Here is a 13,885-nt window from a genome sequence, read left to right as displayed (position 1 = left end):
ACACACAATTGTTCATTTTAATTTGTTTTGTTTTCACATGCTAAATAGGTAGGCGACCTGAGGAAGAACAGAAACAATTCCCCGATTCAGTCATTCCTGATTTTAATTTTTTTAAGAAATATATCCCACAAGCAAAGCTTTCCGAGAAGGAAGTAGTAGAGAACACAATAAAGGTCTACCTACTTTTATTGTTAGAGATTTAATCATTAGATCAGCTGTCTGTGGATTAGTACCTGACTGTTTCATTTCAAAGAAGAAATCACAAGGCTGTAAAACCTATACAAAAGAGTAAAAACACATTAGAGAAAAACACTTCAAAAAATCATGTACTCTCAAACACTACACATCAAAAGTACCAAAAGAAAAAGTTACCATTATTTAGTTCTTCAAAATTAAGAATAATCTGAACACTGTAATGTGTTCAAACAAAGAAAAAAAAGTATCAGAAGCATCACCTCAGCCATTTTCAATCATGAAAGATTCAAATATCAACTGCAGTAAAGGGCATTACACTTCTCTAACTCCATTCTTTAGGTAAAGTCTACAGATGTTTTAAAATAACACTGCATCATCATACCTGTGACTTTCGAGGAAACAACACAGCAACAACAGTTTACGGTTTCTCTGAATAAAAATATCACTTTTTGAATCACCATCACTCAGTTCCACCTTTATTTTACAATCAGTCTTTGCATACATACTCTCACTTGCCAAGGTCTACCAAAACTAAATCTGAAGTACACTATAGACAAAATCATAGAATGGTTTATGTTGGAAAAGACTAGAAAGATCACCTAGTTACAACCCCCCTGCCATGGGCAGGGACACCTTCCACTTGACCAGATTATTCAAAACCCCATCCAACCTGGCCTTGAACACTTCCAGGGATGGGGCATTGTCTCACCACCCTCATGGTAAATAATTTTTCCTAATATCTGATCTCAATCTACCCTCTTTCACCTTCAAGTCATTACCCCTTGTCCTATCACTACATACCCTCAGATGTAGTTAAGACTCTACTGCACAGACAGAATAATTTGCTCTTATGAGAATATTAAGTCCTCAAAAAACAGTAATTTTAAAACATACTAATTTTACCATCTTTCTCGATATCTCTGCCCATATTGGAATCAGATACTGAAGGTGTAGACAACTCTGCATCAGTTTTACCACACTTTTCCAAGTGAACATGATCTAACAGAATTTTTTGTCCGTGCTATTATTTTATCCTCTGCTGCTCAAATTGGGTTTTTTTCCTTCACATCTGTGCCACATTCACGTGCTGCAGAAATAGAAGTCAAGCAACTCCTTTTTAGAGGAGTAAACTGAGCTGCTATGAAAGTATCTCATAAGGAGATAAGTGGAAGTCCCAATCCTTTCTGCTTACAGATTTAGTCTTTCCTACGTAGCTCCATAAAGCAAGCGGGCATTAACACAGAGCTGAAAAAATTCATCTGTGGTCTGTGGACACAGGTAACAGTTGGATATTTTGTCAAACTGAACTTTTTCACTGATGTAACAATATTGTTGCAGAGTTAACTGAGGAATATAATCTGCTGTAGAGGTAAAAAAGCTGTAAGAAGCTCCAGGAGTCAATGCATTCCCACCTGGCCAGTAATTTGCAAGTCTGATTCTGTTGCCAAAATATAAACAACCAGTTCCAATATAATGGATCTATGGACCTTAACAAGAAGGAATTTATGAACAGCATACCATAAGTGATCTATTTCACAATACATACTTCCCATTATGTCTATGACCCTTTGTCACGCATTTATGTAGCTATTTGATCCAAAGTTTCAGACTGCAAGTATTCTAAATTTACCCCATTGTGTTTGAAATAGTGTACACATAAAAATCTATTTGACTTACACAGGACATAGAGATTAACAGTTTACTTCTCTGAGCTCTCAATAGTAGCTTGTCATACAAAGCAAACCTCAATGCCACAAATCAAGATGATGCTTTTGGCATACAGACAAAACAGCATGAAATCAACAAATGGCAGCCACAAAATTTTACTCATATGTTCATAATATACATTCTAATGATGAAAGCTTCAGAAATAATTTGCATTCTAATAGCGTAAGTTACAGACCACCTTTTCAATACAAACTGGATGTTTGCAGACTCACCGTAGTAATGTTCCCTTTCCTTTTTTCTGGAAGAAATGGGCATGCTTTCATTTGTATCTCTTTAACAGCAGCTGTCATGCTATACCTTTCAGGGCTATTTTTAATGAAGACCTCACACTGTGTTGTAACCACCAATGCAGGGGCATCACTTCTTGTTAAATCAGCCACAAACACAATCTCTGGATTTTTAACAACAATGTTCATTTCCACTGCAGATACAGGCTGCACAGGTGCTTCAAAAATAAAAATTAAGTTAGATAATTAGTTCAAAGATTAAATTGTCACCATTTAGATCTCTTGTAATTTAAAGAGAAGTTTTAAATATTTAGAGGCAAGATCTAGCACAGCTGGAGTCAGAAAACCTGTAGATCCCTGCAACTGACTTATTTCTAGGATCTTCACTGGAAATACAGGGCCATTTAGATACCACAAAAGATTCCACAAAGCTTCTTTGTCAAAACAAAAAGGACAACAGTATCATCACTGCTATTACCTCTGACACTAGCAAATGTATCACCTTCACTAAGCATCTACATCAGCCAGCTATGACAGGGTCTTATGAAAATGCCAGACACATTTTCTCCTCTCTGGTGCAGCAAAACACACATTGTTCTGTAGGACAATAATGCAGCATTTAATAGTGTTTGATGTAACCATTTGCAGTACCAATACACTTTTATGTAAGACTCCCTAATTTGTTTAGGTTTTGATCTAATTAATAATCACAGCAGGCCTAGCTGAGATAGACACATTTAAGATCTTCAGCAAAATTTACAGGAAAACAAACACAAAGGACTTGCTCTGCAGACCTCATGTGAACTACCTGAGGCCTGGAAACACAGCCATTTTCTGCTCTGATGCTCTAATCGACTGATTTCTGATGTCAGGTATAGGGATCCTGCACTAAAAAGGCCAAATCGGACACTCAAGCTAAAAGCCTGTTTCCTGATGTAGGGAAAAATGTGCATCAGTAGACAAGTGGTATGACAGCATTTCTAGGCAGCACTATCTGGCAGGCTGAATTCATATTTAAGCATAATATAATATGCTACCTCATTCTCAGGAAGGATCAAAATGACAGCAGTAATCATCACTATAAGTTTTGTTGAGACTGCAGAGAGCCAAACAAACCTAGAGACTGCCAGCTGTAATTGTCCTTTCCCATTTTATTTTAGACATATGTTTTTACGTATTTCCTGTGTCTGGTAAGACAAAGCTTCATTTGGAAGTAAAGACCAAGGGACATGAACCGATTTCCATGATCCAAAGAAAGAAACGTCATTGGTTAAAAGACACCATTCTATACACACAAACACAGGAAATAGCATAAAAGGATAATTTTTTTAATAGTATTATAACACCAAAATTAAATGGTTATTTAAATACATTTTTTTATATATTTCCAGGGTGTACCTTGCTCCTTTGAAGGTAATGACTGTTTGAAATTTCTCTGTGCAGCAGCACTTTCTGCATTAGCCTTTAGGAATATATCTGCAACAGTAAGTAGGAACTCCATGCTTGCGCAAAGATATATCTCTTGAACAATCACATCAAGAACAGTGCCATCTCTCCCCTGCTTATAGCTGATATCTACCATAACTTTCTTTTCAAATCCATGCTTCATTTCCACCATCCTGAAAAACCATTAAGGTGGCATTTAATAAGACAATAAAAAGCCAGCCACAGATACTGAAAAAACACTCAAGATTCTCACTCCAGCTACAATCCATTAACAAGAAAGCATTTTTAAAGTAACACCAAAAGTTTTAAAACATGACCAATAAAAACATTAACATAAATTCTACAAAACTTCAAAACTAACTGGACTCTCATACACTGGCAACTGAAGGTATTCAACATTTTAACAAGTCTAACCATCACAATTCCTTATTTATGTATCAAAAGTCTTACTATACTGAAATTGGTTACTCTTCATTAAAAAAACAACTTAGTCTTTACTTATCAAGTGGCTTATTAAAGCTGAAAGTGAAATTTGTTTCTACATGTATATTAAATTAGTATTTAAAGTTTGTTTCATTTCATGTTTAAAGGTTGTTTCTAACATTGTATGTGTCTCAAAATGTGGAACAGACAGCAAGAAAGACACAGAAGTCTACAATAACATGTAAAGAACAATCTACACTGAAACAATTGCAGTTTTAACAGAATACTAAAATAGAAACATTTGGAACTCTTTGTCAGACTCCAACAAACAGAAAATTATGTCAAAATACAGACCTTGGTGTTGCCTTCTGGATTGACTGTCTTTTATCATCTAATGTACAATTTGCCAGCTTGACTGATGCATTCATTGAACCATCTGATAACATTTTGACAGCAGCTGACATCAAAACTAACTTGAACTCTGCAAGCTTCAAAAGTTCATCTCTCTGATCCAAATTTGTCATCTATTTAAATAAAATGAGAATACGTTTGTACATTTGCTTACATGTAATGGAAATAATACATGGGTGTGATCACAGCTTTAGGTGAGATTTCTAATAATAATGTATTAAATAAACCCACTAGAAATTCAGAAGACAACAAAAATCAGCAAGACAGAAAACTGAAAAAAACAAAGGTTTACCCCTGCTTGCTAAAGCAGGTTTATATTAGTGAAGGAGACAATATTTAAAAGAAAGTGTGTCATACACAAATTTGGTTTGTTTGCTGTCTAAAAATAAATAGTATATGCAAAGACACCAAATAAGAAATTAAATTCTGTTATGACTATGTAGTGTTTAGCCAGATACTGGAAAATTGCTCAAAATCTAAAATAACAGACTATAAGTTTACAATAAAGTATTACCAAACTTTCAGTCAGTAATTTGCTGACAAGTTTTGTAAATTTAACTCAAGAAGAATAAAAATGCATTCATACTGTAATACAAATTTATTATCTCACTCCACAATTTTATTTATATATGTGTGCGTGTCCACACAGGTCTGCGTTTAACTAAAGAATAGTTTGTATCCCTCTGCATTTTTTTTCTTTCCAAACTGTATTTTGAACTAAGGTAAATTTTCAACAAGTTTTTAGTCAGATCACAGAAGATGCCACTTATGTGCCACCACTGGTTCATTTCTTTCCTGTAATATCTGTCATGTGATTTAATTAAAATAGCTGTTTATCATGTCCATCATGTCTGTTACTATTTCTAGTGTTTGTCAGAAATCACTTTCTCTGCTCATAAATTAAGCTATTCCTGTTCAGAATTTTCAGAACTCGTAGACAACCTTAAAACTGTTTCTTTCTCTGAGTAAACAAATTATATTTACCTGTTTTGAATTCGGACTATACAATACTAAAGTCAGAGAGTCGAATCTGAAATCCAGTTTTAGTGTTGTTTTTATTTTCATAGGTGAATGCAATTCTACCACAGCTGATGTCACCACAGTTACACCTTTCAGAAACCAGAAAAAAAGAAAATTACTGGACTGCAAATAAGGAAAAAAACAAGCGAAAGCAAAAACTAACATCCTCACTAACGACTACAAAACAACACCACCTTCCCTTTTCCTTCACTTGTAAATCCATCCACACTTCGAATATGTTTCTCTCTCTGTATTTGCTTTTGGCAAAATCACAATGTTTGAGAAAATAAAATACTAACTTATACATTCTACATGCAATTTTTACCATCTTAAAGACATAAATGTACAAATTCCTTTAACGTTGTATGGTACCGTGTGCAAGAATGTTACCAAGAATACAAGTTTATTTTCAACCTTGCCACATTTTTGATGTTTTTTCACATTTCATAGAAGAGTTCAACAAAATATTCTGTTCTTCACCTTACTTGCTTCTTCTAGTGTGTGCTCAACAGCTTACAGACAATGATGCCTACTGAACATGAACTGCTAGGAACGCCATCACTATGACAAGACAAATAGATCTTGAACTGAACAGCAACAGAACAAGCCTACAAAGGAAAGAGTAACATAGCAACTTTCTAAACTGGTGATGTTACCAAATCCAACAGACTTGTAGGTGCTTACTGCATTATTGCCTTACAGTAAAGCACATCATGCTACACAACTGACTACAATGGCCCAGTTGCTCTTTATTTGTATCATTATTCTTGCTGGGTATAGCTCAAACCACAATGTTAAATAGAGGCATACTGCTTAAACCAACTGAATGTGGCATCCTTTCATAAAGGCAATTCCAACAGAAACTAGAAGTTGACAGTAATAACTAAAAATGCCAGGCCACATGTAATATTAGAAAATTAGTAATATTACCTGCAGACTGCTGTGAAGTACTATGCATATCACTACAATGGCTAGTCGTATCTTTTGGTTCTGGTACAGACACTGATGCATCAGAGCTTCCACCTATGTTTTCATTTAATGTCCTCAGTATTGTGGTAACATCTTCCTGACTGAGAATTAGCTTTAATAATAAATAAAAATAAATAAATAAAAAGATTGTTACTAAACTCAGAACAACTTAGTTCATGAAACTTTTGGTAACTAGAATCTAAGTTTACAAATAAACAGATAATCCAAATTAATCCTATCTGAATCTCTGTTTAAGAGACTAAAGAACCAAGTAAAGTGTTTTTCTCAAATCCACACAACCCCTTACAATAATTTCTAGAAATCAGAAGTTGTTTGCATGTTTTGGTTTCATCCACAAACTTTCTTTACCAAGCCACAACTTAGAAACTGCATGTTAGAAGTTACGAACTTACAGTTTGGCTTGTAGTTGCACAAAATTATTATCTGCATTTAGTCACAAGATACTTAGTATTTCAAAATTCAGAAAACTGGTCTTCCTCAGCCAACTGACAAGCTTGATTTATATTTTTTTTAAATGAGCATGTGCATTAACTCATACTCAGGCTTGTCACGGGCACGAATTCAAAAAGTGATTGCACTGCTAATGAACAGACCAATAACTCCCAACTTCTTCCAATCGTTCTTTCAAACGTATTGACAGGTAAAGGAAGGCTGTAGCAGCATACCCATTTCTAACTAGCAATAGTAATATACAGTACAAAACCTGCCTGCAGTATCACAGATGAAATACAGAACTTAGATAAGAACAAAAAGGGATTCACTTCCTTTTTCCCTACAAAACAACAAAATCTTCTCTTCCTATATGTCTTGAAATCAAACCATACCTAAGGTATTGGCAGTGTCTAGCAACATATAGCAAACTAGTTGAGGACAGGAAGCAAAATTTATTGCATTTCTTTGAAACTAAAGGTGGTAAGGGTTTAGCAACACAACTACTCATTTTCAGCTCAGTTGTTGATCTTACCACTACTCAGTCCAAAGCCAATGTCCCAGAATTTCCTTAAGGGCCACAAGTGATCAAAGTCCTTATGTTTACACTGGATCCCCAAAATACTCAGAGTTTTATGGACAGAAATTTTAACAGCTACTTTCAGAAATGAGTGCTTACATTCATAGGCTTGAGTCGGCCAGATATTTCAATATCAGGAACTTCATTATACCATGCAGCAGCTAAATTTCGTTCAACAGCTACTTCCAGATTGAGTGGCTGCAGCAACTGTACTTCAGTTTGCAATGAACCCTTCTCATAGCATGATCTGTGAACAGAAACAAAATACTCCTAGCTTGACATACTTCACTTGCACATTACTATCCTTCCCTCATCTTTTTGAACAGTACTTTAAAACAGTCCTCATACTACTAGTATTTCTAATTAAAGCCTTCACAAACTAGACATTTCTTCTTGAAAAGGCAGAGACACATCAGGTGCATACCAAGCATGCAACATACTAACTTCTTGTAAGTTAGGACCTCTTACCTGCTCTTTACTGGAGAGCAATCTCTTCTTTCTTCAGTATTCTTCAACTGTGTTTGAAATTACCTTCCTTTCCCCCTCCCAATACCCTACACCAAAGCCCATTTTCGAACACTTTACTGCTGACTTGATCCCTTTCCCACTACATATAGCTTGAAATCCCTGTCAAAATAGCCCTCTACAAATGGGTATAACCTGTCCCAAAGTAGTGAATAATGTTTAAGTCTACTATTTTACACAAAGTTCTCTAAACAAACATTTGCATCTATTTAAAGACTTATAGATTGCTATTTCCCCTAAACCATGTATTTTAATTGCTTTTACAAAATTTTTATTAATTCACTGTTTTATTTCAAGGTAACAGTGTATTCATCAACGACCAACCATTAATTATTTTGATAACAATTTCTTAAAGCTCTCCAACTGAAGTATCCCAAAAGGATTATATGAATTAAAAAAAAACCTTGACACTACATTACCTGTATAACTTTAGTTCACTCAATTTCACTGTCATAGAGTCAACAACAGGCGGGAGATTATACCGTGTTTTTGTTTTAGCAATAAAGAATTGGTTCTTCACCGTGATTAGCCCAAGATCAGCCACCAGAACATTCGCAGACATTGCTGACTGTGGAACTATCACAACAGGTGCTTTAATATTGATATCTAGTGCCAAACGCGAACTACGCTCCGCTAGCTCTTTTACACCTGTTGCTGCTTTCTCTGCCGCTTGAACAGTTGCCTCAGTAAGAGCTTCCTTGGCGGCTTGGAAGTTATTTATAAAAGCCTAGGAAAAGAATACCGATGTTGGGAATGTCATTAAGAATAACACTACTTCAAAAACACTAAGAATCCTAACTTTTTTAAATAGTAAACCGTCATCAAGGTATTATTTTTGCTACACACTTTTTCTTAGTCCTTTAATAGGATAATCTCCTCCAAAAAATATGATAAAGTATGCATTATATATAAACATACATACTAAGTATTTGGCAAATCAGATAACAGCTGTGACCTTGTAACGCGGCTTGTATGATTTATGTTTTATTTACTCATATGGTGAGCAAAAAGATAGATTTACTTAGCAGAATTTATGAAAAAGCCATTAATTACCATGGCTTATTACTTGTATTTCAGCATAATAAACAAGTAACAGTTTCTGTATCTACAAGCTCCCACAAGTCTTTTAAAGAAAAACTGCTAAAAATAATAGCAAATATTGTTGCTTAGCCGCCCACTCAACAAACACATGGAGAAGAAAAGAAAATAGCTGGACCGCCAGTATCCCAGTGAAGTTTTTACAACAATATGTAAGAGCTGTTACATAAATGGTCACAACCCCACATGGGATGCTTTACCCTTTCACAGTTCTGACAACGTTATCTGAATGCTAAGAAACAGTATCTGGAAAATTTAACTTACCAAAATAGAAGAAACAAACTTATTGACAAAAACTACTTGAATACACCCAACAGTTAGGTAAATACGATTGTCAACAACATCCATATTCGTATACGCAATGCCATCTGTAGCATTCACATATGATATCATTCTGAAGTTGAAGACTTCTTTTCCTGTGATGTAAAGAGCCTTAGGAAGAAAAAACAAAAGAACATCTCTACTGTAAAAACTTGTGCTGCAGAAAATTAATTCCAAAATGAGATGTAGTACCTCACACTTGTAAGACATTTTCACTTCAAATAGCTCTAACAATAGATAAAACAAATCCTTGAAACAGCTGGAAGTATTCAGATGGAATCTCAGCTTGAATAATTCTGTTCATTAAAGTCAACAAAGTAAGGTGCGTAACGAGCAGCAGGTCATCACAATTGCACAAAGTTGATGTCAAACTAACAATCACTGGTTGTGGAGGTGACATCAGTCTGCCTATTGAGAATAACAGTCCCAGAAAATAAATAAAACATTATTAAAAAAAAACCAAAACCCCCAGTTAAAAAGTAGAGCCCACAAAGTAAGTTTGATTTAGTCTATTCCATTCAGAAATTCAAATGCATACCTTTTTATACAATGCCATCTCATCAGAATCCACAATAATAATGTTCTTCAATTTTGCAGTCACTTCTGTTGCTGCTTTCTTCATGATCACTTGGCTATCCAGACCTTAAAAATAATAAAGGCATACAGAATCTAGAGACTGTTCTGATTATGTTTTGTGCCTTTGTGATTAAAGTTCTGTTCCTACCTTCAATGTGAATTTCAGCTATTCTGTGTTTTTTCTCTCTGATAAAGATACGTAAACCAGATAAATCAGCACAGATATTGAGATCGATAACATCTTCGTATTTGGATTTTTTTGATGCTGTGGGAAATACAAAACAATAAACCTTATGTTCTAAGGAGAAGATTTAATGTTGTAGCACCCCTTCCCCAAAGTCTAGTTTGTATCAAGGCTGCACTGGCAAAATGCACTGCACTCATAATAGAAGTACAACACGAAGGAATTGTATACACAGGATTGTCTACACACAAGTCCTCATGTGCTTCACTAACCGTGGTAATCAACATCAGTATTTCATTAAGTGCAAGAAATACATTAATATACATCTACACAGCACAATTCAAAATTAAGAGATACGTTATTCAGGACTAAGCAGTTTACCTCAAGTAGTGGTAATATTATAGCTACATTAATACACAACTCTGTCTGGTCTGTTGGTTAGTTATCTGCAATTAATGGTCTTGGTTTTACTAAAAAGTCATCTGCCATATGTAATCTCCACAACCTGTATTTTCTAAACCTAAATTTTGAAATATGAAAATGCCATTAATACAACTAGACACTAAAGAGAAGGGACAATGGGAATCCTTCAAAATGAGTATAGGCAACCTTACAACCTACAAAAGGTACAAAAGGACAAATATAGTGCCTTCCAGAACAGAGGCATCTAAATATTTAGTCATTATTTTCTTTTTCCATAACTGAATAAAAATGTAAGTATTTCACTCCACATTAAGAGAAATAATCTCTATTCATTTTGAGTAGACGTGACTGATGCCACACAACACTATCTGCAGGTAATGTTAAATACAACAGATAAGGGACTCAAACAAAAACTTGCTCTACTTTTTTCTGAAAGTTAAATATGAAGTAACATTAATGCCACTTCAAACGACAAAGGGAAATATCATATATTGTATGCGGGGACTTTGAGTCCTAAGTGGTAAACTCTTAGAGGTAATCTATAAACAAAGCTCAAAGCAGAAAAATTAAAGGTAATAAACATTCAACCCACTTTTTTCCTCAGCCTAGCTTTTCACGTGAGATATTACCTGTAAGTATTGTGTTTGAGTATGTTAAGGCTTCTCAACCTGCACAATCAAGCTCTAGTTCCATAAATACACCAGCTTCAGTCATATGATTTTATTTCATGTTGCTAACAAAAGAGAAGCCACAGTAAATTAACCAATAACTACCCTCATTCAAAGTTTAGTTTGCACAGTTGTACAGGAGTAGGGGAGAAGGAGGGAGAAGAATCACCTATGAAAGCTTTTCAGCTGTGTAAAGCCTAAATTGTCGCATGTTAACACATAACAAACTACTGCAACCCTCTGCCTCCAAAAATTCTATGGTACCAAACACTTCAATGTTTGCCTGCACAGCAAAAAGGTTCGAAGATAAAGAAGTGCTGAATCTTCTACCTCCAGCTCTCAGTAAGCCACAGAACAGAATTAAGTTCACAAACTATCACAGGTACATAAATAGTACTTCTTCTAGTGTCCAAACATGTTCCTGTGTAACTGAAATCAAACAACCATCATGAATGAGAACAATCTCACACAGAAAAAAAATAACTTAAGAAATACAGTTAAATGGAAGAATCTTTTTTTTTTTACATAGCAATTATTCCACCTTTTACTTCTCAGTTCCATTATGCAACTGAGACCTACAAAACACCTTCAAAGAAAGAGCTAAGGAACTAAAACTTCTTAATCTGATGGAAAAATAAAAAATCATCAGCTGAAAGACAATGGCTGTGTGACATATTAACGCTCTTCCCACATCTTATCCCAGCTATCTCTCATCATTCCTAATACAAATATTTTCCTTCATTTTCCTCCATCTCTTCCCCCAAAACAGAACCTACAAACCTTTTTTTGCCAAACAGCAGTATGTTTGTAAAGGCAGCACAAATTAACATTCTGAAAAAAATCTCACCAATGTTGCAAATGTGATACATGGGGTTTAGAGATACCAAACCAGTACTGCAGTTTAACTTGAAATGCTTTTAAGAACTAACATCAGTGAATGCATGCAGCCTCAGAAAGATCTCATCAGTGTAACAGCAGGTTGACTAGGTCGGTCATATGACAGAACTCAGTACCAAAATCAGTAATGCAAAGCGAATATTACAATACTTGAACTAGAATCATCTTAAGAATTATCCTCTGCTGTACTCTTTGTGTGTGTTCTGGTTTTTGTTTTAATAACTAGCTGGACCCTCATTGTTTTACAATTAACATCAAGCAATAACTGCAAAGGTCTCAGAGAAGTCCTCTATGGAAGAAACAAACAATCACTGGCGTAATGTTGAGCATTTAATAGAAGCACTCATTTCAAAGCAGCTCCCAGACACAAGATCAAAAAACAGAAGTGATCTGTTTGGTCTTGCACAGCATTTTCAACAAACCAGACCTGCCAAAATCTGTCAGAGAATGACAAAACTACATGGCAAGCAAGTTATCCACAAGAGACTGACGTCCTCAAATAGTACAGAAATCCAGAGTTTCGATTCATGCCAGAGGGGTGGGGTGGGAAAGAAACCAAAAAGATAGCTGAGGCGGGAGGGAGGGAGGGGGAAGGGTGGTGGGGTGTGTGTGTGCATATACTCCGTGCCTTGAATACATAGCAAAGGTATGTCTTGACCAATATATCAGAAAACTGCACATGGAGAAATGAGATTAGCCTTATTAGAGCAGAGTAATTCCCTCAGACCAACACTGGATAACTGGCTAGCCGGCACTCCTTTCAGTATGCAACAGTGGCAATGCTTCTTCAGACCAAGGAAAGCTAGGAATTCTAAATTTATACATCTAAAGCAGATACCTACAGAGTACCAGGTACCTTTGGTAAACATGAGGAAGCTCATCAGATTTCTCTCAAACTGCAGGAATTCTTATTCTACTTATATGTTCCTAAAAACACAGTAATTGTTATTAATGAATGCTCTTAACAGCTTTTTATAAGGAAAGATTGAAAATGCTCAAGCCACCTTCCACCATGCAAGAACTTATTTAATTACACTTCAAGCGAAATGCAAATTCCTGTGCCAGTTAATAAACTCAAATCAGCAATTCCAACATATTATTCCTACAAAATTGGTGCCAAACAGAATTTAGCCATTTAGCAAATCAGTGGATCACTAGTAACCGAAACTATCCTAAAACTTATGAAATGCAATAGGGTGTATTTTGTACTAACATCTACAGCCAATATCTGCACAATCAACAATTGCTAAACAAGTACTACCTGCAGGTTGCAAACTTAAACCAGGAGAAATATTTTTATGATGGAAAGAAAGGTAACATACAAAGCCATTTCACCAAAGAGTTGGAGAAAAAGAGTAATTATGCTATTATTTGGAAAGCACAAAAATGTCTGGAACACATTTAATACACTTACCACAGAAAGTTTTCATCTTCATGCTGAATTTTCCAACACAAATGTTATTTATTTCCTTGCTTTTTATAAAAACCCTTTCCTCATCAACGCTTAAGGCAAAACCACTTTTCTCATTATATGGGAGAACACCGTCAGCAACAATCACTGCCAGTAAGCTACTATTCAGCACAGATTATCATAACCAAGTGAGTCTGAACACAGATCTTCAAAAAACAAGCTTTGTATTTTGACCTCAGGAAATGTCAACAGCTGCAGCCTCTACCTTACCTCATTAATTATACAGTTATTCCTCCCTATACACTTCCAGCCAGCAAGTCTACCCTTGCTACT

At 35.4% G+C, this 13,885-nt stretch overlaps 1 protein-coding gene across 3 annotated transcripts in view; it reads right to left on the bottom strand.

The window, feature by feature from the left end:
- VPS13A (vacuolar protein sorting 13 homolog A) overlaps positions 1 to 13,885 on the bottom strand; it is a 112,591-nt gene that overhangs the window by 51,185 nt on the left and 47,521 nt on the right. For all 3 annotated transcript variants that reach the window (XM_055698571.1, XM_055698573.1, XM_055698572.1), the window contains exons 30-40: positions 10,118 to 10,234; positions 9,932 to 10,035; positions 9,337 to 9,504; positions 8,394 to 8,701; positions 7,549 to 7,696; positions 6,381 to 6,531; positions 5,415 to 5,539; positions 4,374 to 4,543; positions 3,549 to 3,769; positions 2,136 to 2,368; positions 184 to 276 (exon numbers count right to left, since the gene is read on the bottom strand). In XM_055698571.1, coding sequence (XP_055554546.1) covers positions 184 to 276; positions 2,136 to 2,368; positions 3,549 to 3,769; positions 4,374 to 4,543; positions 5,415 to 5,539; positions 6,381 to 6,531; positions 7,549 to 7,696; positions 8,394 to 8,701; positions 9,337 to 9,504; positions 9,932 to 10,035; positions 10,118 to 10,234 — 1,838 coding nt within the window. The remainder of the gene's footprint in view (positions 1 to 183; positions 277 to 2,135; positions 2,369 to 3,548; positions 3,770 to 4,373; positions 4,544 to 5,414; positions 5,540 to 6,380; positions 6,532 to 7,548; positions 7,697 to 8,393; positions 8,702 to 9,336; positions 9,505 to 9,931; positions 10,036 to 10,117; positions 10,235 to 13,885) is intronic.

This window comes from Falco cherrug, chromosome Z (genome assembly GCF_023634085.1).
Source record: "Falco cherrug isolate bFalChe1 chromosome Z, bFalChe1.pri, whole genome shotgun sequence".
Classification (NCBI taxonomy): domain Eukaryota; kingdom Metazoa; phylum Chordata; class Aves; order Falconiformes; family Falconidae; genus Falco; species Falco cherrug.
Note: the sequence above shows the minus strand (reverse complement) of the source record. Positions and strands in the feature narration are given on the sequence as shown.